This window comes from Melopsittacus undulatus, chromosome 5 (genome assembly GCF_012275295.1).
Source record: "Melopsittacus undulatus isolate bMelUnd1 chromosome 5, bMelUnd1.mat.Z, whole genome shotgun sequence".
NCBI lineage: Eukaryota > Metazoa > Chordata > Aves > Psittaciformes > Psittaculidae > Melopsittacus > Melopsittacus undulatus.
This window is the reverse complement of record NC_047531.1, coordinates 52,778,006-52,804,938: the sequence shown is the minus strand read 5'-3', so window position 1 is coordinate 52,804,938 and position 26,933 is coordinate 52,778,006. Positions and strand designations below refer to the sequence as shown.

At 44.3% G+C, this 26,933-nt stretch overlaps 1 protein-coding gene across 2 annotated transcripts; it reads right to left on the bottom strand.

The window, feature by feature from the left end:
• Nucleotides 1-5,870: 5,870 nt before the first annotated feature.
• On the bottom strand, nucleotides 5,871-25,245 carry LOC101871971 (WEE2 oocyte meiosis inhibiting kinase). 2 transcript variants are annotated; one of them, XM_005151737.3, is made up of 16 exons: nucleotides 24,913-25,245; nucleotides 21,716-21,915; nucleotides 20,814-20,862; nucleotides 18,266-18,438; nucleotides 17,511-17,632; nucleotides 16,155-16,301; nucleotides 15,259-15,360; nucleotides 14,845-14,930; nucleotides 13,573-13,743; nucleotides 13,341-13,483; nucleotides 10,873-10,906; nucleotides 9,277-9,337; nucleotides 8,207-8,347; nucleotides 7,470-7,557; nucleotides 7,165-7,253; nucleotides 5,871-6,043 (listed from the first exon to the last, which is right to left on the bottom strand). In XM_005151737.3, the coding sequence occupies exons 1-16, from the start codon at nucleotides 25,243-25,245 to the stop codon at nucleotides 5,997-5,999; spliced, it is 1,986 nt and encodes a 661-aa protein (XP_005151794.2). In that variant the 3' UTR covers nucleotides 5,871-5,996. The 2 variants fall into 2 exon arrangements, with proteins under 2 accessions (XP_005151794.2, XP_030907254.1); XM_031051394.2 differs by lacking the exons at nucleotides 13,341-13,483; nucleotides 13,573-13,743; nucleotides 14,845-14,930; ... (5 more) ...; nucleotides 21,716-21,915; nucleotides 24,913-25,245 and adding an exon at nucleotides 10,989-11,089.
• Between the last annotated feature and the right edge of the window lie 1,688 nt (nucleotides 25,246-26,933).

The following is a 26,933-nucleotide window of genomic DNA, read 5'->3' as shown; positions in this document are numbered from 1 at the left end:
GACATCAACTTCTCCACCACTGTCCATCTGTTCCGTAGCCCCGTCATAAAAGGACTTCTGTTGTTCTCCCTTGGATAAGGCACTCATGGGAAATTAGGCACCCTGGGTGCAGCTTTTCCCAGTGGTCTCCATTCTTCGCTTCCCCAGTGGCTGTCTTGTGACACTGGTACTGAGGCACAGCTGCTGCTGTGGTACACAGTGCTGCTGAGGATTTGTAAGTATCTTGGAAGATTTCATTGTCACTGAAAGATTTTGATACACAGACTATCCATTTTTTGGACCTTATCACAGATAAAAACCACAATATTGGTAACCAGACATTGGTAACTGGGCATCCTGCCCAGTTCCTACCATACTATTAAAATCAGCGTTCAAAGCTACATCTCATTTTTGAGCTTCAACACTCCTAAAACCTGAAACTTCGTGAGGAAAGATGACCAGTTCACCCTGTCTGGTGGCAACTAACAGCATATGGACCACACTGAAGTTTTTTGAGCTGCAGCACTGTTTTTTCCAGGGAAAAGAAATCTGTAATAGCAAATTTCTGCTAAAAATTAGCAGCACGTACAGGGCAGCAAGAAGTACAAAAGCAGAGGAAATGAATCCTTTCCAAAGAATATCAATTATTCAGTGTCCTGATACAACACATGGGATAGCAGTCTAATGTGTCATGCGTTGCTACTCAAACTGATGCTACACCAGAAATCAGGCGTTGTGGAAAGCACCATGGAACCAGCAAGGACATTACACAAACCCAGCTATCCTCCTAGCTCTTCCCCGTATTGCTTGGAGGATTTTAAATTGTAGATTTCAATAGTTAGCAGCATGCTGCAAATGAAGGCTGTTTTTCTGTTTCATAACTTTACTCTCAGAGCTGCTTTAGTAGTATTTTTAAGTTCCAACTCATCTAATTCTGAGCATTTTGATTGCTCCTTTTGTGTAAGACCATTTCCTCACCACAGATTTATGAACTGGGTTTGAATTCACTCTCCAGCACAGGGGAGCAGTGCAAAAATTGACCAACAATCTATACAGAGATAAAAAGGTAAGGGGTTATTGTTTGCAGAGACAAGGCTGAGGGGAGAGGAGATATTAGGAAAAAATTCTTCACTATGAGGGTGTTGAGACATTGGCACAGGTTGCCCGGAGAACCTGTGGCTGACCTATGCCTGGCAGTGTTCAAGGCCAGGTTGGATGGGGCTTGAAGCAACCTGGTCAAGTGAAAGGTGTCCCTGCCCATGGCAGAGGGGTTGGAACTGGATGAGCTTTAAGGTGCTTTCCAACCCAAAACATTCTACGATTCTGTGACTCAAGAGAGCAGAGCTGAGCTCAACTTTATTTTCCTGAGTATTGTTGCCTTTCTGCAAGGAACAGTAAGCCCACACAGAAAAAACATACAGAAAACCCACACAGAAAACTGAACTAGCTAAGAAAGAGGAGGCTTTTAAGGCAGAGGTTCAAACAAACATCACTTACTTTAAATATCAAAGAAAAAAAGCTAGCAATAATACAAGCCTGTAAGTCACAGAAAGCCTGGCAAATGAAAGGTGCTCTTTCTTCCTTGTAGATCCAGGTTACAGAAGCGACTCCTGTGACCGCATCATTACTCAGTTCTAGATCAGGTCAGTTGCATAAAGGCTCATTAAATATTTACAAGTGACATTTTTCTGACTTGTGATAACCAGGATCAAGATAACCATCCATCTTCTACAGCCATTCTGTTCAAGTAAGTTTGAGAAGTCAACCAGTGAGAAAAGAACAAACAGCAACAGAGCCAAGAGGATAACAATTGCTAGGTTTTTGACTAGCTAAAATGAAAAATCTTAACCTTGAAAGCCATAGAAAAAAAACCATTGTTATAGGTTTCTTCAATAAACTTAGCACCTCTTAAAGGTACAGGGCACAAATTTAGGACTAAGAACACAAAGAATGACCAAGCAAGCAACTTCTAATCACAGTAGTTGTGGAGATCATTCTAAAATGGTAATGTGCTGATTTTTTTATATTGGACATAAAGCAACAAGTAGCAGAAAGCAATGTCACATACACCTGCATGCATTTCCCACAAGAGGACACCTTTGTTAAAAGCTCTGTGAAAGTTAATTTCTTTGTGTCGTGTGTAAACACATTACTTGCACTACCCAGTACCTGGTAATGCATTAACAAAGACAGTTCCTTGAGTAAATGAGATTTAAATCATGCTGTTGTGTGGGGAAGCTCACTATTGCCAAGATAAAACAGCCACCAAATCTCAGTGCATACATATAGACACACTCAACTATTTGGCAAAAAGGCTTCCACCACAGAAATTTCAGAGTTAAAAATAGAAGGTGTGCTTGAGAATAGTGTTTTCTTCCCACAATCCTGGCATTATATTCCTTTTCTGACATGAATACTTGTGAAAGAAGTAGGATCGCCAGTTCTGGAGACAGCCTACAGCTAAAAACCACATAATTGGTACACTGACAGGAACACAGGATCTGTTTACCAGAATATTCCTAGTTCTTGTACCCAGGGACTTCTCAAAGCGCTAATTCAGCTTCCTTGCCTTCGCAATTCGCAGCCTCTCTGCAGGGGCTCTTACCACTCTCCCACAGCCACTGCTGGTCTTCACAGCAGAGCTGGGACAGTGGTCAAGTGACTACCCCCTCATTCAGGGCACCATGCAGTCACCAGGATGCAAGTCTCCTGGCCCAATTAGAACCCAAGCCAGCTACCTGCTGGTAAAACCTCTAGCAATTCTTTACCAGTCCAAGCCTTCAGTCATACTTAATTCATCCTGTTACTCTGTTCAAAGAAATGATGGGCCATTCAACAGATGCAAGAAAAGATGCTACAGCCAAAGAAATCAAGCCTCACTTCACTTCCCTCTTATTACTCCCTGTGTTATGTGGGGTTGGGGAAATATGTTCCCAAATATAAGTCACACATCAATTAAAGTTGAAAATGTTTGCTGTGTAACACAGGCATGATGCCCATGTCTTCCTCCAACCAACACACTGGAGAACAGGGTTTCCTATTCCTTACACCAGGCTGATGGAAATAACTGAGTGGCATTGAGCTGCATTGCAGACCAGAATAGCTCTGTCTCAGGGCTGTTAAGAAATGCTCTGTCATTTTAAAAAGAAATAATCTCTATTTTTTATTTCTTCTAATTTATCTCCATAAATACATGAAGTAAATTCCTTGTTAAGATCAAACACTTCTAAATGTCCTGGCTGATGCAAGCAATCAGGGTTTGCTGAATCTAGTTTACACAAGAGGTTAACAGGGACAAGCAAAAGCTAAATGCCATTTACCAAGGGACCCCATAGAAGAATACTCGTTGCCTAGTTATAAACAAGGTATCACTGTATTTAACTCAGTAGATCCCACTTCCATTTTTTAATATTTCCTCACGGAACAAGTACTTGGCCATAAGGAAACCCCCAACACAAATGCTACACTGATTTTCTCATAACCAACCATACTGAGTTATAGATTAACTTTGCCCCACAGCAGCAAACCAGATGTAAGAGGCATATGCACAACTTACCTTTGCCACTGGTTATTTTTGCTGTAACTGTGGCTACTGCTAATGCAAAATCATTTGTGAAAATCTACCCTACTGCAAAATTGTGATGAACACTCAAGATACTGTACTGCTTATCAAACAGTGTGTTCTCAAAGTAGGTATGTGTGCCTTTGTAGCAGATCAATCTTAAATAGAACCGGAAAAGCAAGAAAAGTTTAAGTTCTTGAGCAACTGTTTTTCTTTGTTGGCACCTAATCCTATACCTTGTGCTAGCTCAGCTGTCTCCATCCCAAGCCAGTGGCAGAGACAAAAACCAGCTGCTCAGTCCTGAGAGGAGTTCTGGCAATTGTAGCCCTACCACTTGCAGCAGTGAGGAGAATCATCAGCCATTTCCTGAGCTCCACAGCAGACAGAGTTACAAGCTGCAGCCAGCTCCACCACCACAGCAGAGTGCAAAAAAGGAAGTAACCACTAAACAAAGGCTATGCAGATTCACTTGAGGCCTCTTACATATGAGGAAAGATGAAGACAAGCCCCATCATTCAGCAAACAGGAAATAACTGTGAGGATCAAACACAAACTGTGTTGAATCTGTGCTGGTTTTAGCTGGGAGAGTCTACATAGTAGCTTCTATGGGACAGTGTTTCAGATTTGTGCTGGAAGCAGCACTGATAATGCTGAGATGCTTTAGTCACTGCTGAGCAGTGCTTACACAGAGTCAAGGCTTTTTCTGCGTCTCAACCCACCCCACTAGTCTGCAGGCTGGAGTGCACAAGAAGTTGAGGGGGGGGCCACAGCTGGGACAGTTGACCACAGGGACATCCTAGATATGGCATCATACTCAGCACATAAAGCTGGGGATAGAAGGGAGGGGAATGTTTGGTGTTATGGCAGTTGTCATTCCAATAAACCATTATACGACGTAGGCCTGCTTTTCCGGGGATGGCTGCACACCTGCCTGCTGATGGGAAGTGGTGAATTAATTTGTTGGTTTTGCTTTGCTGTGTGCATGGCTTTTGCTTTACCTGTTAAACTGCCTTTATCTCGACCCATGAGTTTTCTCACTCTTACCTTTCCAATTTGCTCTCCCATCCTGTTGAGGGGGGAGCAAGTGAGTGGTCGTGGGGGGTTTGGTTGCCAGCTGGAGTTAAACCACAACAGGATCACTACTACAGAAGTGCACCGTCACAACTTCTCCCAGCAGTACAATAGGCTCAGACCAAACAAGAAGTAGTTAAGGGAATTAAAGTCAGGACTTCCTATTCAAAAAGATACCAGTTTCCTGTGGATAACAGCCCATTTAAGTAGCTAAGCTTTTTCAGTACATCTAACACCTCAGTGGGCCAGTGACATGGGATAGGATACCAGTGAAAGCATTAACTTCAACCAGAAATAAATGCTGAACTGAAAGAAATGAAGTTTTTGGTTGTACTGACAATGATCAGAGAGAAGCAGAAACAAGATCATGATTCTGTATGGGGAAAAGCTGCAAAAACTAGGAAGAAGCATGCCCTGTACTGAGCTCAGAGAGAGATGAGATACAAAATTCCACCATTTTTGAGGGCAGGAAATTGTCACCTCTAATGTTTTTCTTTCCTTGTTCACACCCTGCTGTCTTACAGTGAGAATTTCACTGCTTCTTCATGTAATAGAATGCAATGCCTTTTAGTTCTGCAATTTTTTACTAACAATACTACTAATTCTCAGTCTTTTTGACAATGAAATTAAGTTAAAGCAAAATAAATGCCACCCCTACATTAATTGAGAATCCTGGACCGGGAATGTTGTTCACACAGTTTCAGGCATCTCAAAGGAATAGCCACAGCAGTCATTCCTCCAGCTCCTCCTGATGGCAAACGATGGGTATAGCACCCTAACAAGATGTGAGCACATGCCCAAAACAGGGTTTGGTGGATGACAGCTCCTGGTTTGGTCAAACGCTGTGATCAGTGGAGGCACAGACACAAATGTACAGAGGTCCTTCTCTGGGTCTACAACAGACAAACTTCCAAACTCAGCACCAGTTGAAGCTAACAGCTCTGCTTTAAACTTACTGTCTAGTTGATTTCATTAAGCAAAAATGGCAAATGGCACCTATAGGACAGAATTATGTTAAAAGCAAGAGGTGGCCAGGCTGTCAGGCTCCACAAGACCCAACAGAGATTGTTAAGGCAGCCAAAGATACAGAAAGTTTGAAAATGGCTGAAGATGCAAAGAGTGGCTTCTACTTACATATTCACCAGCTCAGGAATTAATACAGCTGCCCAGGTTACCTTTTCTCTTCAGAACACAAAAAGGAAATCCAGATGATGAACAGAGAAAGCAGACAGGAAAACAAAAACAAAATACACACAGATACCCTATAGGTATCAAAGATTTTATTTACCTTTTAAAGAAACTACAGCAACATACATGATTAAAGAATTATGAAGCACTGTAAAACAGAAGGAATGAAATGGCCTGGGTCCAAGCACTAATGACCTCACACCTTTTCTTTCAAACCACTGTCACTCAGGAAAATCACATTATCTGAAAAGAAACAAATAAAATTTAATCTTCAGGACTGTTTTGCTCTGTTGCAAACCTGCGCATCCACAAAGGCAACATATTAGTGTTAAAATAAGCTGCAAAGGTATGTATTTTGTAAAACAGCAGATCATGAAAGTGTTAGATACAGGGTTCTTGCTCTGATCCCCTAAAAAGCTGACAATTCAAGGCAACTATATGTACTATGAAACAAATGTCCTGAACCTGATGAAAAGCTGCTGAAGTCGAAGATACCAGAAACATTAAAAATAATGGTTTAATTCTTTGACTATGATCTCTATCAGTTACAGCTTATCCCCTTTTTTTTTTCGTTGTTTTCAGTATGTGCTACCATGTCATCAGCCTACAGGACTATGAGCTTGTATTTTATCGAGCCTCAGTAATTTCTAAAGCATGTTGAGTCTAGGGGTATTGAACACAAAGAATAAGCCATTAGGATAAATACTAATTAAAAAAGAGACTTGCTTCTCCCCTCCAGCTGTTTATCAACATCAACCTACAGCCCTGCTAGATGGAACTGTTCATGTGAAAGTCTGATTACTATCATTTTATAGGGACTGCAGAGCCGAAAATCCAGAATTGTGGTTGGGTTTATTTTTTTTTACTTCTTTCCTTCTTCCATTTATCCTTCAGAAATGTTTGCTATACTATGCAATTATTTTAGCCCTCCATAAAAGGAAAAAGTTGAGTTTCCCAGTTCTCTTCATCATGTCTACCCAAGGGACAAGTCTACTCCCTATCCATTCTGTGCTCTTCTTCTACTATTGTCTACCTAACTGAGGTCTTTCTAAACCCTCCACCAAGTCACCCCCACATAGAATATCTTTCACAAACAGAAGTCCTTAAAATTGGTCCTTCCACACAGTGTATACCTCCTGCACCAAGTGGTTTGTGTGAGCAAAGGATGCAACAGTTCGCAACTATATGCTCTCATTTTCTGTGTCTTCACAACTGGTGCCGGAGGACACCTAGTGGTACAGCCTATTCGTTCTCTCAAAATCCCCAGGTGATGATACTGAGGATAAGACTAGCCATGCTCTACTTTAAAGGTCCTTCTCTCCATTTTAAAAGGGCAAGGTAGGCCTTGGTGTGTTGTTCCTTACCTGCTATAATTGTTGTGGCCTGACGCCTCACGTTGTTTTTATCGGTATATTCACCATAGTCTATCTTCCCTTCAACAAAGATTCGAGCACTGAAAAAAAATCAAGAATATGGTTATGGTCAGAGAACTGAAGTTTTCTCCTCTGTCTGTTTCTGGATACATAGGCTTTTGCATCAGTTGTTTGAATCAGGTCTGCTAACTTACTTTAGGACACTTCTATCTTAGCATAGCTTCTGGTCACCATAGTTATTGCATTAATTGAATATTAAGGCATTAAATCCTCAACCACATTTGTTATTCACTTACCCCTTCTTCACATACTGATACGTAACATCCCTGAGGCCCGGTCTGAAGACAGAGATCCTGTGCCATGTCGTCTTCTGACTGATATCACCTGTTACATAAAAACAGCAAACCTGGATGCTAAATCCTCTTTTTGATGCAAATCTCAGAAGTTAGTTTCAATGTGTTGGTGTTCTCAAATTATGAAAAGTGATTTGAGCATTCAGTCTCCCTCTTCATACTAGACCTCAGTGTTCCATTCACCTGCATCCAAATGGAAGTATCGTGCAGAAGCACAACTCAAACCAAGAAATCAGTTTTCCTGGAAGTCAGCGCTCATACTAGAATATTTTCCTCCCTCACACACACCACATTGAACAAAAGTTAGAGAAAGAAAGTGACATCTGTAGCCTGATGGAAGAATCAGAGAAAAAAATGCATCATTCTTCTTTTCCCCCCCCTCCTCTTGGAATATAAATAATAGTATGGAACCTGCTATACCTCTGGCAACCCCAGCAGTGAAAAACTATAACTCAATGCTTGTTCCCCTCCTCTGGAGGAAGCCCAGTATGCAGACCTCTCTTCAGTACATGCTGCTGGGGATCAGGAAGACACATAAATGCAACAGCTTCTCTACTGACCTCAAAGGGATTTCCCTGCACCTGAGAGATTTACATGGCAGGCTGAAGACAAAGCATGGTGCTACCCAATATGCAGATGACTTTGAAACACAGCAGAAGAACATTGCTCATTGCACTCACCTCCCTGGTTTACCTCACTTTCCCCCGTTCGCCACATCTCATTGGTTGCAAGAGAAAAGATGGTAACGGGATTTTTTCCTTCCACTTGCCTCATGATAGGGTCCTGTCCAACCCGACCAAGTAACTGAACACGATTCATGGCTGAAACGCAAGGCAGTAAATACATATACAGGTGAATTATGATGTTTCTAATCATGGCAAGTTGTAAGTCTGCAGGTTTTGTCAAGAACCAGAAAAATTCCTTTCTGCACCTCCTAGCCATTTTTCAAGCTCTTGTGACTTTTGGCTTAGTCAGACCCTGCAGATGGTTGACTGTGTCTCTACTATCACTATCACTGCTGAATAAACTCATTTAGAAAGCCACAGGTTCTTCATTATTTCTGTTTCTTTATCTTTTTGACAGACACAACCATATGTCACTTGAGACTATTCTGCATTTACTTGACATAATGAGACCACAGTATTACATTGTTTTGTCCTTAAAATAGTACCTTGAAAACAAGAAGACAGCATTATCACATCCTATTCTTTAAATTAGGTGGTTGCTAGTTTTTACACAGATACCAGGACTAGGTGGACACAATTTACTCCTTCTCCTTGGTACAGGACAATTGGAGGTGGTCAGGGAAGCATCACTCTTGCACAGTAAGCATGTGAATTGAATGGCAAAGTCTAAAGCATACACCTGGAGTAAATCATGCTGGGGCAGGAGCACCCACACAAGTCCCTCAGGCACATGGGATTCTGAGAAACAAGCACAAGAGACACCTAAAGGCAGGTATGAAAACACATAACAGCAGCACACCCAATTCACTACCACTAATAAAGCACAGCTACATGCCTTTTACAGGTTGTACTCCATGTCAGGGCTTTTTTCTGTTCCCCCTTAAGGACTGCTTGACTTACCAAAGACCAGATAGAAAGTTTCTTAAGAGGGTTTATCTGAAACAACACATTCTTCATTACTGCATTCAGAAGCTACCATTCCTATCTGATTTTCTCCTGGCCTTTCTAAAACTGATAAAAACCACACAGAGTAATCCCTAAGGCTCATCTCAGGAGCTACTTACATCTTTCGAGTACCAATGTACCAATTGCATCAGAGTCATGTCTTACAAACTGTCGAAGAACCTGATGGAACAGACAGATGTTAGTTTCCAAGATACAAAATACGAACAGTATCCATGTGCTTTTGCACCCCCTTTTCTAAACACAGAGGTTCTGCAAGTACATTCTTTTGGGGCAACTTATGGGGGGACTAAGAGAAGAAAACCATTCAGCTAAATGAAACCAATAGGATTATTTAAAAAAATACCTGGTTAAACTGGGGTTAAAAAGCTATCTAGGAAAAAGACTGGCCTAAAGGTATGTCTCCAGCAATTATTTCTAGGACATGTGGTAACTACTGCTCTTCTGTAATACATAACAGGAAAGGGTTGAAGCAAAGGGGTTGTTTAGTTCACTGAGCTTTGGCTTTTGGAAACAAGCGCAGTTTTGAGAGTTTCACCAACTTTCTGCTTCACTTCAGACATTAATGTGATGTGCCCCAAATGTACTTCTATCTACTGCTGTAAGGAGTGTGATGAGGCACTGATAACCCCTGGTTCCCAAGCAACCAGAAAATCAAGGCCACAAAAAACCTGAGTGCTGCAGCTAAACACAAGCAAGAAAAAGAAAAGGAACTGACTTGATTCTGGTAAATATAATGTCCCAGTAGAAAAGAGGAGAAAATAAGAGCCCAAAACATCTCTGCAAGAGACTCACATACAGGAACTGGAAGAAAAGCCCATCTCCTGTTACAAGTGGTTGCAAAGCTTAAAGGAAGGTGAGACCTGCAGTCCTGTGCTATACAAAAGAGCTAAACCAGAGATAAACACAACTTGCAAAACTAAAGTTCTTTGATATATCTGCATGGTTCATTGATGCAGATGCAAATTATCTAAGACTCATTCCATGCACAAGCCACATCTTTTAATGAATTGTTTTCAGTAGCTGAGTAATTAATGTCCAGCATTTTGCCCAGGGAGGTTGTGAATGCTCCATCCCTGGCAGTGTTCAAGGCCAGGTTGGACGAGGTGTCCCTGCCCATGGTGGGGGGGTTGGAACTAGATGATCTTGAGGTCATTTCCAACCCTAACTATTCTATGACTCGCACTGTTTACAGCGCAGGAGCGCAAACAGAACCCCCCTCTGTTCTTCATGGCTAGCGCCACATATTTTTCAAGAAATAACATAAACACCCCTGCAGTCCCACGGGAGAATCCACACTTTTTTCCTAAAGGCAGAACCGCGGCCGGTTCCCGCAGAAAAAGCCAAGGCCCCTCCTCGGAGCGGAGCAAACCTCCGGGCCCGGCGGTCCGAACTCCTGAGGCGAGCGGCCTCCCTGCCGCGGGGGGCGGGTTCGGGGTCCCGGCTTTCCCGTACCCGGCGAAAGGGTTATTACAAGTCCCGCGGCGGGAGAAAGAGCAGGAGCTGGAGCTGCTGCCCGCCGCTGCCACCATCACCCTGCCCCAAAGCGGGAGAGATGGACCGCCCCACCGTTCCACCGCCCCGAGCGACCCGGCTGCGCTGCGGCCATCCCGGGGACGTAAACCCAGGGTCAAGCTCCCGCCGGGGCCGCAGCCCGGCCCTCATGGACCCATTAAGCCGCCCCGCACGGGGCCTACCTGCCACGCTGGTCGCCGCAACATGCCGCCGTGCCTGAGGGGGCAAAAGCAGGGCTGAACCAGCGGCGGAGTGAGCCCGGTCCCGTCCGGCCGCCCGACCCCCCCGCCCTCTGCACCTCTCCCGCCGCAGCCTCGCCGAGGAACGGAAACGGAACGGGAAACCACGGGTCCTCTCCAAAGAGGGTCCGGGAGGAAACGCGGCCCTCAGACCACAGCGGCAGGTCTGAGGAGGGCCACGGGGAGAGCGGCCCGGGGGGGCGGGAGAGGGCTGCACACCGCGTGTGGGGAAGGGGCGGCACGCGTGTGACAGAGAGCGGCCGGGAGGCGGAGGGAGGCGCAAAGAGAGAAAGAGGCATGGTGTCGTAGGTAAAAAAATACTAAAATCTTTATTTGCACGTTTCCATTCTTAAAGGGTAGAGTCTAACACGTTCTAAAAGCGACGTTAGAAAGCAAACTTAGTAAAACCCGAAAATAATTAAGTTACCGACTTTAGCTTCTCCCTGGTACCAGCACAGCATTCGTGTCCGACTGCCACAGGTAGATGTACGGCCAGCAAGGATTGAGGAAGTTACATTGGGGGGGGGGGAATTTAACACATGCACATACATTTTACCTGGGCAATTAAAAAAGCAAAGAACAAACCCACACATTTTCTGATTGCCTAGAAGGCCACAGGCAGGTAACTTCACCATATGTAAGATAGGAAAGGAAATAGGTAGAGACCCATCTACCAGCACACCACAGTTATTTACCCCACTTCAGGCAAGAAGTCCTTGCTGACAGGCATAAAACAAGTCAGGCATTAAGGGCTAGTCTGCAAGAGCTTAACCAGTTAGAGCATTTTGTGCTTACTGCTGAAAGCTGAGGGAGGGAAAGTTTTCTATCAACTTCCACAAGCAAGGCTCCTTAGTTCAAAGTGTTTCCTTCTTGCCCTCCCTCAGTGAAATGCCTTTCCAATCTCATCCCAAGGCCACAGGACTGCTGTATAACCAGTCTGTCTCCTGATGTGTAGTTAGAACAGTCTATCATAATCTCTAGCTCCTCACTCCTAGGAGTACCCAGTTGTGGATGCTGTCTTCATGTACAGCCACTATCTCTCCTCTAAAGATACACAGGTGGCCAGAGCATTAAGACTACAAATAAGTAACAGGCCCCAACTAAACAAAGAGGGAAATGAGTAGAGGAAATGCCATCCTTTTCCTTGTACAGCAAAGGTGTTGTTAGTCTAGAAGAAGACCAGTTACACAAGAAATAAGGTAAGATAGGACAAAAATCTTACCTCATGATCTGACACTTGTAAACTAGTCATTCTTCCCTCAGCCAGCATTTCATGATAACTAATGAGGGAACCAAAAAAAACACAACAGGGAGAGCTAATATGGGGCATTGGTCTGTGCATACCCTCTGCTTTCACAGGGCCATTCAGAGCTTTTAGGACAACACAAGTTCAGTAACCCAAAGTAAAGCTAAATGAGCGACAGCTTTTCCCTCCCACCAGGCGCTTGTTCTTGTGTTTAGGAGAGGTTTCAGACTGCTGCAACTTGACATGTCCTAAGGGCTCGTCCTTCGTGAGGGTCTGGGCAAGGCGGGCTGCTTTAAGTTCCCTGCAGGAAGGGAGATGGTTGAGGAGAGGAAGAAAACCCCCATCAGCTGCAGAAGAAAGCTATGTTCAAGGGGGTTACTGCAGTACACCCGCATTGCTAGAAGATGGTGACTTTCCACCCCAGAGGGTGAGATGAAGATTACTCTAGGTATCTCCAGAGTTTCTACTTCAGATCAGCTTTGAAGGTTTAACAAAAGAAAGCTGTACATCACGTCAGCAACACACTGGCATCACCGTGAAGGGTCCCTCTCTCATTTCTTTTTTTTTTCCCAGATTTGTGAATGGTGGAACTTTGATAAGAGTCATCTCATGCAGCACAAATACCTAAAAGCACATGCTTTTTTTCCATTGCCTTTTCCCCCTGATGCCTGGCTACTCTTCCAGAGCATATTCTGTCCTGTCTACATGAAAAACCTGTTCCCCAGCTGACTGTTCTGCTAAGAGGATTCATGGGGCAGATCCTAAATCCCGGCACCTCAAATGTTACTGCCAAGAGCAGCGAGAGGGAGCAAAAGGAAAGAGGATTATTGCCACCACCTGATAGTTCTCTTCCTGCTGTGCTAGACCATTGTCTCAGTGCAGTGTGGATTCCTCAGCTGCCCATTGGCTGCATATTAGTAATTTTCATCACCAATGGTTGCCATAAGCATCCAAGTTCACTGTTCTAATTTAGCCAACTCCTCCAAGCAAGAAGTGAACCACAGCTGCTTGGGCACTACAGGTCCTTGCTACAGCCCCATCACCCTCCCAGCTCCAGGCAAAGGAGATGACTGGGTCTTTCTGCACTTTTGGTCTCCCAGTACTACTGGTGACCAGTGCTTGTCATGCCCATGTCTTCTTGCCTTCATGCTGACACCAGCCCTACCTTTCCAGCATGGCCGTCTTGCACTTCTCCACGTTTAGCTGCTTCTGGAGCTGCACTGCTTTTCCACGTGAAGGACAGAGGACTGGATGTTTAGTAAGAGCCGTGGCAGAAGGTCTTTCTGCTGGGTCAGGATGGATCATGAGCTGGAAGGCAGAGGAATTCAGGGTTTAACACTCCCTCTTGTCACATGCCAACCGGAAAAGCCTCCACCCTGTCAAGACTATTTCTTCACCTTGAGGAGCTCCAGAAAGCATTGAGGAAGCTTCTGGGGGATCGGTGGGATATTGCCTTTGCGGATATGGTGCCACAGGGCCCCGTTGTGAGGCAGTGGTGCTGTGCCAGCTGCTAGCGCTACTGTGAGTGCCAGGGCAAAGACGTCTGCCTTCGGCAAATAGCAGTATTGCTGCAGAGAGAATAAACAGATACGGAAAGGGAACATCATGATGCACTGAACAAAGGTGGGTTGGGGCACAAACTCAAATAGAAACAGCCAAACAAATATATGTACAACACCGCCTTCCCAATTAGCTGTTTTCTTCTCTTTAGGATAAAAACATTGATAGCAGATAGCCTTGGTAACTAACAGCACATTGGCTTTCACCCAGCCATGAGGAGCTTGCCTCCCACGTTAGCATCATACCAACAGATCCAGAGGATGGCCTAACAACTGCATGCCTCCAGCCTACACCACAAGGGAATAAGATAACCATGCCCAACTCAAACTAAAGAATGTATGTGACGTATGGACCTAATGGTTCCTCATCTGTCTGCAGCACAAAAAGATCCTGTCACTTAAACACCTGAGCTTATGAACATATCCAAGCTGGTTGCTACCTTTTGATTCCCTTCTTGTTCACTGACCAGAGTAGCAAAACCACAGCCAATGTAACAGGTGTGTTGTGTCTCCCATCTCTCCACACTACCTGATCAGTGCTTATATAAGGCATCTATCTGGGATCATATATTATAGAATCATAGAATAGTTAGGGTTGGAAAGGACCTTAAGATCATCTAGTTCCAATCCCCCTGCCATGGGCAGGGACATCTCCCACTAAAGCATATCACCCAAGGCTTCATCCAACCTGGCCTTGAACACTGCCAGGGATGGAGCATTCACAACCTCCCTGGGCAACCCATTCCAGTACCTCACCACCCTTGCAGTAAAGAATTTCTTCCTTACATCCAATCTAAACTTCCCCTGTTTAATCTTCAGTAATCACATCCAGCAGTTCAATCTCATCCGGATGTGTATATGAAGTATCTCCAAACTGATAAAAGGCTTTGTCCCATTCAATAGTTTCAGTAATCTAACAATAAAGTTACTTACAAGGTATGTTAAATATTCATGACAAGCCCCATGCCTGTACTACTCTTAAAGTGTTAATTTCGCCAATTTCACAGCAAGACCATACAAAAGAGGGGATAAGGCAAAGAATATGTCAGAGTAATGACTTTACTGCAGTTGGTCTCTGCCCACTTCTCACCACCCTGCCAGCAGCAGTACCTCTTGCAAAATCTCATTAGCCAAAAACCGTCTGTCTCCTTCCTCCACCTGGGGGTTTGTTACTGATGTCACATGGCCAAGGTCACCTGAGAAAGAACAAGCAACCGATGTAGCAAACTGATGTAGGTGTTCATCAATAAAAGCTTGCATTTCATAGGCACCAGCAGAGCAATTGAGAAATACTGTGTAAGAGAGCAAGCTTGCTCCTACTGAGGAATCTGGGCTTGGAAACAAGCACATGAGTTTTCTAGGACTTGTTTCTATAAAGGAATTAATTCTGGTAAGTAGCAAAGGCATTCAGGACTATGTTGCCAGTTTATTATGCAAGTCTTTTCAGCCAGCAAGATGGAGCAATATAAAGCAGGGGTGAGCAGCCCTAATCTTAAACCAGTTGTAAAGTGGGTTTAAACCTACCAATCTTATACACCACACCAGAAGAGAATTCATCTTCACTGTCACTCTCATCCTGCCCATCTGGGCTCGAAACTGCCAGCTTGTGACAGATGAAGATATTACCTGCAAGACAGTGAAGTTTAGCAGTTGTGTGATAGCAGCAGCCACATTGCAGCAGCCTGACAGCTTTATAAGACATCCCAGTTAAGCTAGTTAAAGCTTTGCAGCTAGAGAAACTATACACATGCTTCCCACCTGTTAGTTTGCTTTCTGCCCAGCTCACATACTCGGCAATAAAGCTGGCAAAAGACAGCTGTATCCTATACATAAAATATCCCAGTGTTACCAACTTCTCCACACCTTCTCTCTGCCTAGCCCCCCTCCCCCCCACGGAAAAAGCACTTTCATCAGGTAAAGTGAACTCCCCTATAAGAATATAACTATGTGACACTGGGGAGAGTATTGCCCCGGGGGCACCCATCCTCAGCTGCATAGAGAAAAGCTTGTACTGTTCTTTGCAGGAACTTAATCTCTCACAGTAGGTACAATGAATATTCACTCCTCAGCTCTCACATGCAAAGGTCAAATGTTGTGCAACTAGACAACCACAAATAAGGAAATCCCCATCGTTATTAGCAGCCCTACTTGCTCCACCAGTAACAAAGCAATTCCCATGAGCTGGGATGAGGAAGATTGTGAGACAGAAGTAAAATGCTGCCAACTGTCAGCAAAGTCTCAGATCAGCAAGATAAAAAAAGCAAACCAAAAAATAAGCTACAAGACATTCACCTTGTAAGGCAAAGTCCTCTTTCCTTTGAAGCATTGTAATAGGTCCAGACAGAAGGACCTGTTCCAGGTGCTGTCTCAGCAGCATCACTTGGACAACCCTCCATAAAGGAGAAGAGTGCTATACTTACTGGGTTTGATATCCAGGTGCACAAGGCCAGAGTTGTGGATGTATTTTAGCCCCATGGAGACTTGTAACAGTATTTCTTTCAGCTCTGTTTCTGAGAAATAGTGGCCAAGCTTTGCATTTTCCAGCAACACATCCTGGAGACTCCCACCTAGATGAAAACAGTCAGTCAGACCTGACAGAATTTATGGAGCAGCATGTTCAAAATAGCACAGTAGAAACTGTTGTCCAAAGAAAGTGCAGGCTTGCTAGTGACAAACCCTGACCAGACCAGTTATATATGCTCTAGTGATCAAACTAGGATATCGTCCTTTGGCTTCAGCCTTTCTGCTAGCCAAGGACTGAGCAACTGCAGTTCTACCTACAGCACCAGAAAGGCTGAGCTGATAATGATGCTGCTGCATGCCAAAAATGTAGAAGTTAATTACTTCTCCCATGCTAACAGGCAAAAAAGGTATGTGAATGGTGGAGCAAGGAAGTTAAGCTCCCACTGGCAGATTTGATCGAGGAATGTAACATTTGACACACAGAGTTTTGTGGGACCTCATCAAGGCACTCTGGCTATTTCAGGACTAGCCAATACCATAGCCCCTCTTCCCCATCAACCTGCTTTTTTCATCACCTTTCCTTTGGTCTCAGGTGTTCATCCTCTAGAACACAAGAAATGCATCAGTGCTACAGCAATGATAACCAATTTGATGGTTACCTCCACCAGATTCGAAGTCATTATTCCAAACAGCTATCACCACTCATCACTGAGCCCCAGGACTGCAGAAGCAGTTGAAAGATGAGAGCTACATATTTGCCTTCAGTTTCTCTGATAGCAGAAGTGTCTTTTACAATGTCTCCCAATGTTTGGGATTTTGCCAAGGGCAAACTCAAGTACAAGTCTTCCACCCTGCCTGCAGCACCCCACTTCTAGTTTACCTCATGATTTAGCTCCATTCCTCTGCAGCTGTTGAGCCCTAGTCATTCTTCAGATCATTACTCCAGTAAGGAGGGTTTGTTTGCAAGATACATGCACTTAACTTCCCTGCTTAAGTCACTTAGATCAGGTTTTACCTGAGCAGTTCCAGACACAGCTCTAAGCATCAGCATGAGGAATACTTCTCCCAGGCCAGCCAATACAGACAAACAGGTTTTAAATTCTCACAGATTAGAGGGCATTCACTACTTGTAAGGCATTAGCACCATTCGGAGCTTTGTCTAACTATTATGAACCCTTACTGGATTCTCCATGGCACTGTAGCCCCAATGCAGCTGGCCTAATTGTAAACCAAAACGTTCCATATTCAAGTACAAAAGCAGGTACCTGCACCCATCCCAAGACCTCAGGCTTTAACAACACCACAACTCTTACCATCACAATACTCATTTTGGATGATCATGTGGTCATCCTCTGCCCATGCCGAGTAATAGCGCACAACATGGGGGTGGTGTCCAAGAACAGCATGAGCATAAACCTCGCGCAGTGCCACGTGCCTGGAGAAGCATGCACAGAGAAAGCAGTGTGACAGGGTGACACTGTCCTGCTTGGGACCAGAAGGGGAAGCCTGGTTTGCAGCCTGGCTTGGGAAAGGAAAAGTAGAGGTGTTTAGGACTTTCTCTTGGGTTTCGACAGACTGTCTGGCTCTCGCAGCTGCTGAAGCAAAACTCAGCCATGCTCAAATGTGCTGAGCAGCTGTCAAAAAACATAAATCACTGAGCAAGGCTTGTTAAAGAGGTAAAGGCAGCTTCAAAGGCCTTACTTTAGTGTGCAGGACATTAGCTGGTCAATGTAAGCAGTGCTGGATGCACAGCAGGGCAGGGATGTATCACAAATCAGCTGTCTGACAGTTGTTCTAAAGATACCACCTGCATGGACATGAGGAGTTCAGGTAAGCTGTCATCTGTCTTTGCAATGTATGTGGCTTCTTCCCTTTCTCAGGCACTTATATCTGATAGTCCTAAAGTGGCAAATTCCCTCATTCTCCCTGCTATTTCTTGGCAGTGCAACAGCAGCTAGTTTTTGCTTATGCCACCCCTCAGATACCTTTAGATCCACACTCCCTCCCATCACACCTCCCAAGAACATGCCCATCATTTCATCTGGCAGTTTCTAGCTAGCACACTCACTCATCGGAGGATCCTGCCAGAGGCCTTTTGGAGCGTTTGATGGCATAAACACATCCATCAAGGCGCTTGATGCACTTGTAGACAGAGCCAAATTCCCCCACACCAATTCTTTCTAGCTCCAGGAACTCCTTCTTGTAACGGGAAACCATGTTGCTCTCTTTCAGAGGGTATCTCTACAAGGGTCACAGAAACAAGGCAAGTATGAGTTTAAATATTTAGATAGTAATACCCATCTGGTTTTAGAGCTTGTTGTCACAAAGCACCCATGTTGCTTCCTTTCCCATTGTGAAAGTTCCTTCCTGAAATGCTCCCTTTCACTTAAGCATGTTGTGCTTTTTTCCTGACCACCTAACAAAGGTGGTCTGCTCATTGTATGTGCCTAAGCCTCCTTGCACTATGGCCATCACACCTCTTCTCTTTGCAACCTTGCTCATTTTCTAGACCTATGGTTAATGGAATCAGGATGAAAAACAGGCAACAACAAAATACTTCTGCCCAGCTACTGCAGGCTCAAGACAACCTATTACCAGCCTTGCTAGATGGACATCCAGTACCTCTGAATTAGACTCCTGTACTGAACTTGTTTAAGCAAGTGCCATTGGCTATTTTGAGCTCAGAAGAGAAGCTCATTGTGTTGGCTTAATGCAACCACAGCTATGCAAGAACTGCTTTACTCTGGCATCTAAGGTAGCCTGCAGCAAGGACATTCTGCATGATTTCAGGCTCTCATCATGTTCGAAGTACCAGCTGTTGACTAACAGCACTTTAGCAGATCTTAGTGTATCTGTTTGTATTCCCAGCAATTTCTCACCAGGAGCCACTTTTCCACAAAGGGCTGAAAGCCTACAGAACAGCTGGAACATCATTATTGCTACACTAATGGTCATTAGGGAAATAGGAGCTGCTGGTACTGCTTGTAGCATGATGCCAACTGACAGGAAAATAACTGAAGGGGAGGTAAGTAAAGAAGGGACAAGCAGTGAAGCATGAAGTGAACAATGAGAGAGTGGACTAAGTAACTTCTCTTCATCCTCCTGCACCCCTTACAGGGACAATGGCTCATGTTGCACACTGATTTCCACAGACACCCCTTCTGTGATTGCTGTAGTATATGGTATATATGACCTTAAAGGGTGTGAGTAAAGAGTTGGTCCCCGCAGCCAGCAAGAAGTGGCCAGTACAAACCAGCAGCCCTTCACAACAGGTTGTATTTCATAAGGCAGCTATATTTTATAGTATCTTTAAAAGCTCAGGGAATACAGATACTTACTAGTACACAATTTTGTGTCTATATTATATATTCATTCTAATCAGCACTTCATCAGAATATTTCAGTAAGTCAAGTTATTTGAGGCTTTTTTCGGGGTGGGGGGTGGGGGATAAATTGTGGTAGCCCCAGGTGTTACCTAGTAGAACATTTAGTCTGCAACTGTATTTTTTCCATGCAGGTAAGTTTTTCTGCAATACCAGTCTTGTCGGCCAGAGGGTACCATTATTCTTCAGTAAGCCTAAGTATTTCACAATTACAATGAACAATTCTACTTACTTGCACAAGACAAGAGACTTCCTTCAAAGAGCTGCACAGGAAAAGTGAGATTTTTACCTCATCTGAAGTCAGGTATTTAATTCAGGCTTGGCTTGCTTTCCAGAAACCAGCTGGATGAGTACCTTCCCCCAGATAAATTGGAAATAAGGAAGAAGGCTGCGAGATACGGTTTCCCACACCAGCTGCCCATCTCTGCCAGTGCAAGTGGGGGTACATGGTACCTCATACTCTGCCCCATGCAGCCAGGTCAGCACACCCTACCACTGAGACTTGCCAGGAAAGCACAGACATCAGCAATAGCAAGAGAACATAGGTTTGAGTTGCAAGACAGTATTTGCTGTCCTGTAGCTACATAAGCTGTGAAGAGACCTTCCCTTGGGCCCCAAGGCACACAGACACCCCACAGCTGGACATTTTCTTCCTGAAGTACAGAATTTGCTGCCTTGCTTCAGAAGTTTGCCATTTTAACTACTGCAATTGAAACTCTGCCTTCAGTACTTACCCACATCAGAGCTGTTCAGCTCACCACCTGTGTTTTTGCAGTGCAGAGCCATACATTATTTGCAATATACAAGCATCCAAAGATGCTCAGTACACTGATTAATACAAGCAGCAATAAACCTGCTTTTTCAAACCACAGAGGTATAGTCACTACACCAACTCAATAATACAGCAGTACAGTTCCCCCTAAGGGACCCAAGTTACATTATATTTCCTAGAAAGACCTCCTGACAAAAAAAAAAAAAAATCAATGAGTTTTTAGGCTTACCTGTCAAAGTGTCAGATCTGCTTTAGTGCAGGCTTGCTTTAGAGAGAGGAATCATTTCCAAGTTTGTCTCAAACAAATGTTAACATTAAACATTCAGCTTGGGATTATTCTGTCATAAGTATTCATCCTCTGTCATGCTACCATGATTTGTACTCCAAAAGCAGAATAGATTTCATCAAGCACCAAATCTTTACAAACATCCTTTCCATGGGGTGAAATATACAGACACTCACCGGTGTAGGTAGCTCCCATTTTGTTTTACTTCTTGGATCAGGATCCTTCCTATAACAGAAGTTTAAGAAAGTCTGTATTTATCATTTCAAGGCAGCAATCCAACTGAGATTTGAAATGAAAATATTTTTCAAGAGAATGTCCAAAGCTTGTTTCACAGTTTAACTAAAGATTGATTTTGTAGAGTGTTAATATACAACCAGTTTCTAGTTGAGGCCTTAAAGACTGTAGTCCCAGGCTAGGAAGCCTTCTGTTTCCATTAGAAAGCCTCCACATATCAACTTCAGTACTGCTCACAGGACTGAATGATTGTTCAGGGGCATCATTCTCCTGGCCACCTTATTACTGGTGAAGCTATGACGTTGCACAATGAGCTCCAAGTGAAGAACAGAACTTCTCCACTGTGATTTCAAAGGGGAATCCAAGCTGGGCATCTGTTACAGTCAGGGCCAGGAGTTGCAGTGCACAGGTATCTGACTGTGTTTGTGTCTTGGTTAAATGAGATGAGATCTGAAGCTTTTGCAGGTCAGCAGTAGCCTGCACCCTTCTTAAAAGGTGTATTACATGCAAACATGCATCTAATTTCTTCCAAGCTGTGGGTATAAGCATACCTGAATCAAGCTCCACTCCACCCATGGCCAAGAAAGAGAAGTACAATTTTCCCCTACAGCCATAGCATTGAGGTTAGCTGTTGATGCTCCACTTACATTTCTGAACAAAAGGAAACAACTTACTTTATTTATATTTCTAATACCTTCATGTGTCTGCTAATGTTTGCTCTGCACCAATGAATACTATGGAAATGAATGATTCATTGTTAGCAAACAAGTCCAGGTACTAGACATCTCCATCATTACTACTTACAGCCTCCTTCCAGCCTATTATTTAAGGGTAGTTCACTTACAGCTCTCCTCTGGTCTTCTGCTTGGCATTAGGAAGAAAGAACATTTGTCGATAGGACTCTGGTGTAAAGGGGTTAATGTTGACAAGAGATGCTTGGGTAGAGTCATCCAGTTCAGCACCAGGAGTAAATCTCAGATGTTTGAAGCCTTTGGGTGGGACCTTTGTTCCAGGTGAAGGAAAAGCTGTCTTCGATAACAGGCTCTGTATTGAGGGAAAAAAAGGGGGGGAGCAGACAGCCAAGCATTGCTTTTGTTGCTGCAGTGTCAGAATAGTCTTTGCTCTCCTGCAAATCAAGGAGAACTCTGCTCCCTTCCTCAGAACAGCTGAATCGTTAAACCCCTGTGTCCCCAATTTAGTCTCAGTTTTCTTATCCTTTCACAGAGTATTATATTGCTTGCTAAGCCCTTTCAGACTATTCTCTGCTCACTTGGGTGAGGCCTGCAGAGCTATTTGGCAAGCACAGTCCTAAAGAGGAGCCAGCTGCTCATCTTTCCCACCTACAGAGACACAGAAATTACATCATATGTTGTATTAACATGGCAGACTCTGTTCTGCCAAGCAGGGATTGTTGCATCAGTTTGGCCAGGACAGGTTTGTCAGAAGATGAGATAGAACACGTTTCGTTTAGGTTCCCCAGCAGTAGGCAGCATTAACATAGGGGAAGTTGGTAGAAGTATTTTTATGTGGCTACTGGCAAAGTGACCAGAAAACAGTTCTTTTCAAGAAGAAAACAACGTTTCAGAAATCTATGTTCAGAAGGAACCTCTGGATCTTCTACAGTTCAGCTTCCCACAGAGCAACTTTGAGTTTCACCTACCCAAAGTCTTGTGCTGAATAAAGCATAACTTCAGAGAACCACCCCAACTTGATCCAAAGATGGAAGAATCTACTTGCTGTGATTTTACCCCTTGAGTAACCATCAACCTTTTGAAATACAAGTTTGTTTTTTGACTTCAGCAGAGTGGTGTCAGGTCCAAAGGAGGGTTTTAATATATCCCTCTCTTAGTTAAAAGTCCTTCAAGAATCCAGAACTCTCCCTGTCAGGAAGATCTAGATACTACTCTATGCTTTTGATCCAACAGTGGTCTTACTCTTGTGAGTAGAAACATCTCTCCATGATCATATCTAGTGCTTCTCCCTTCTCTTATTAAACCCTTTAAAAGCTGCATGCAGTATCCTACATCCACCTGATTGATGCTGCACTCATGGATATAGCTACTTCTGGGACATCTCTCTGTTTCTATATCACACTTGGAAGTTCAGCTACTTGTTTACTATGAACCTGGAAGTGCTTATTGATCACTTTCTCATGCTCTGTTTTGCATCTCCTTGCTCTTGGATGGAAAAGTTCTGCATACGAACATATCAAAGGCAGTAGCTGACCAAGCCCAAATTACCCAGAAGCCTAGAAGCTCTATAGAACCGTGGCTATGTTCTAGGCTAAACACAAGAAAGGGACCTAAAATACCATTGTAGCCTGTTGCTGTATGCATGCAATTCCCATCTGCTCTACTAGGGCTCTATTTTGTAATCAAGCAGACTTGCCTCCAGTATCATCATTTGAGAGTAGCTGCTGCCATACAGTGTAAGCAACTAGCTCCAGCAATCTGTTCCAGGACTGAGTAAGTCTGCAATCATAATGTATCTCATAAACACATGCATCCTAGCTGGGGCTCCAGTGCTCATCTGTCTCCAGTTGGATGCGACTCTGCTCTTACCCTTAGTCTTGCCTTCAATTGTTCCAAGATCAATGCTACCAGCCTTGTTTATAAGCAGATTAGGCTCTTCAGAGCCCACCTTTTGCAACATACTTGGAAACAAAGACCTTTATCCCAAAAGTCAGCAAAGGAAAAGAAATTGTTGATTTAGTGCAGTTGCTGCTCATGGGCTACAAAGTGACAAGTCACAAGTAGCATGTCTTAAAGCATCCAGACAACATTTCAGCTACACAAAAGCACACACTTAAAGCACCCTCCACTACCAGTAGATTATCTGGTCTGGAAGAGATTTGAGACCTCTCACCTATGTTCAGGTGAGATTCAGGGAGATTTCTTATAAATGGTCATTGCAGAAAATTCTTGGAGAGATGCCATTTAGAGCCACTTTCCTCTAGGGAGCAGCAGGCCATTCTGCAGTAAACATGGCCACATATGTGGGCACAGGGTCATCCTTCTCCCTACACAATCAGCTTTCTGAAGGGCAGAAGTACTAAAAGGACTGATCTTCTGTGTACCACTTAAGCAAAGCAGCAACTAGGCTATCAGTAGAGCAGGAGAGAGGACTGAAAGCGCTACTTTCATTGCAAGTCTCAAATGCTAGAAGCTGGTGCATACAACAGAAGCTATCTAGGAACAGAGGAGCTGGTGCCAAGCCTCCACTTGCGCTTACAGAAGACAAAGCAGATGCACTATATTCTGTATAAGAAATTTCACAGAAAACAGGTGCTGGGATTATTCTTCCAAGAAACTAACTCAATAGATACATTACATTTTAGGACAGTGACAAAAGGAAGACAGGTAACCTTCCTCCACAAGCACACACTGATTTGTTACCCCAAATCCCACAGGGGATTTGCTAACCTGGGAAAGTCCTGCTTTCCCCAAATTCACTGAGCAGCTCAGGTCCACAGAAAAAGAGAATGAGCATCACTGGACAGCAACCTGGTTGGAAGCAATCAAGACTTGCCAAAGTATACCCCAGCCACCACACCATTCCCAAATTTCTCTTTCAAGAGAAAACCCACTTGCATCCAAAAACTGTACAGAACAGAGCAGTCAGGAAAGGTGCCTGTCTCCAAGCTCCCCTTGGAATGATGAGATCCTTGAAGGGAGAGGGAGATGCATTTATCCCTCTGGGAGCACATTGCTACATAGACTTCCACTGCCCTAAACAGAGCACAAGGGGCACACAGGCAACAAAGGCACTTGGTTGCCTGAGTTTTAGTAGTTTTTTTTAGCTCAGAATTACCTGATGCCAACTAATGAGCTTTAACAGCAGCTTGGAAAGATTCAAGACTCTGCTCCCACACACAGGTGTCTATTCACACCTACAGTACAACCCTATGATGGCTAAGGACCTCATGGTCCAGGTTTCTAAGAATAGAGACAAGCAACAGATCCCCTCACCACCCATGGAGCAATGCAGCAGCAATGCTGGAGAGCTTGCCCACTCAGACAAGGAGCAGATACACACCATTACCTTGGGAGTGTGTGGGGTGTCACAGAGCTGCAGCTTTTTCCAGGTGATGTGCAGTGGTGTCTCGGCATCACCCAGCCTCTTGCACGCGCCTGGGGAATGCGCCACCGTAGGACTCATCCAGGCTTTTGTCCTGCTCAAGAAGATGTCACTATGCTTCTTTGGAGGGGTTGCTGGCAGAGGGCTGCTCCATTGGTGCCTCAGGAACTCGCAGCTCCTGGAGGGGCTCGAGCTCAGGGTGTCCTCCTCATTTATACTTCTGTCTTCACTCTCTTCACCACAGCTGGAAAAGTCCAGACGCTGAATGAATTCGTCACTGTTGTCCCAGTCATCCATCTCACCATATGAAACAGAACAGAGCTGGTATGATACTGGCCTGCCTTGTTAGAGAGAGAAGGACAGAGAGAGGAAGGAAAAGAGCATTACTTACACAGGCAGAGTAACCATCCTCTTCCTTGCCTTATCAAGACATTAGCTCTACTCATCACATGCACCCCACCCCAATCCCACATACACAGAAGCCTTGATCACTTGTTGACACTGTTTAATGGCATAGATTAAGGAAAGTACCCCAGAATTATCAAGCATAAATCCATTCAGCTACTGCTCATGTAACAGATCTTCTGTATGTCTTACTGGCACAAGTCAGGTACAACTCAGAAGTCACTGCCTTTCTCAGTAAACCTACAGGGAAACTTCTCCACCTACCAATACCTTACCTACTACTCTCATCACACATAAAACACAGAGCTTCCACATGCTAAATGTGGACAACACACGCCAGCCCTCACCCTTTTCTACTCCAAATTTCTTAACCAGAGAAAAAGAAAAGAACCCATGCTACATACAGCTGTAAAAGCAGAGGGTACCCCAGGGTAACTACCAGATACCCTACAGACAACCCTTCTCCTGGCTAGGCACATTTAAAACCACCCACACAGCTGAACCATTGCTAATGGGAAACTGACAGCACCTGGGCACGGTTGTCTGGTAGCTGAGGGGTTTTGCTGTGGATGTGGGTTTGATGTACTTGCAACCAGCTCTGCAGGGAGCCAGGGCTCCCTCCTGTCATCTTGCTTCTGCACACTCTTCCCTCCTCCAGCTTCCCAGGGCCTGCAGGGGGTTGATGTTTGCTGACAGCCAGTCTGCTCCACGATAATCCCATCAGAGATGTAGTCTTTGTGGGCTTTACTTGTATGAATGATTAGTCTAATGATAACAGGGTCCTGTGCTTCCTTAAGTCTGCATTTCGCTTCCTGCAATTTAGATGCATGTTAGTTTAGACAAGCATTGCAGCCTGCATGGAGAGGCTAATTTGGCCTAAGTAGCCTGTGATCAGGGGGCATTCCCATGAGAAAATAAAGGGACATATTGATCTGAGGTCAGGCAGCCCTCCTAACCTGATCTTTGAAGGAAACGTATGAATTGAACCCACACAGGTCTCTGAAGTTTCCTATTCAGACTGTGATGGGCAGTTCATTTGGTACAGGACACCCAAGCAGTGTCAGGGGGACATGCCAGGAGCTCAGTAGTATTTTTTACTGCTTGCATCTATCCTAGAGGCTGTAGTGTTCCTGCCAGGCACAGAGCCTGTTGCTGCTATGCAGACTCCCTTCTCCAGGTCCAAATGCCTGGCAGTGCTGGTGCTGGCTGTTTTTGCTGTGAAAAGCTGTCTCTGCAGCATCTGGGTAGCTGAGATCATGGGAGAGGATCACTTTAGTTGTGCTGTGATCTGACTGTATTAATGAGATGTTCAATACTTGGAGCCTTGGATAGGAATATTTAATTTTAAATCTGAAGAAATAATGCTTTCAGTCCCTGCATGTGCATTTTGATTAATAACCCAGCAACAGAACCCCTTCTGACCACAGCTTTAATCCCATCTGAAACGGTTTTTGAGTTATTTTTTCCCCTGAGGGCTTATAGGCAGTGTTCATTTTCCAAGGAGGAATGTGATGTGTAAAGGTGAAAAGTTGCACTTGCTGTGTAAAAAGGCCCCACTTGTTCATCTTGCATATTCTAAC

Coding starts and splice junctions, on each gene's coding strand:
- LOC101871971 (XM_005151737.3), bottom strand. CDS start 25,245: ATGGATGACTGGGACAACAGTGACGAATTCATTCAGCGTCTGGACTTT. Junction 16,302..17,510: donor CCAAAATGAGTATTGTGATG/GTAAGAGTTGTG, acceptor GTTTTCATCTAG/GTGGGAGTCTCCAGGATGTG. Junction 8,348..9,276: donor TACATTGGTACTCGAAAGAT/GTAAGTAGCTCC, acceptor CTTGCGTTTCAG/CCATGAATCGTGTTCAGTTA.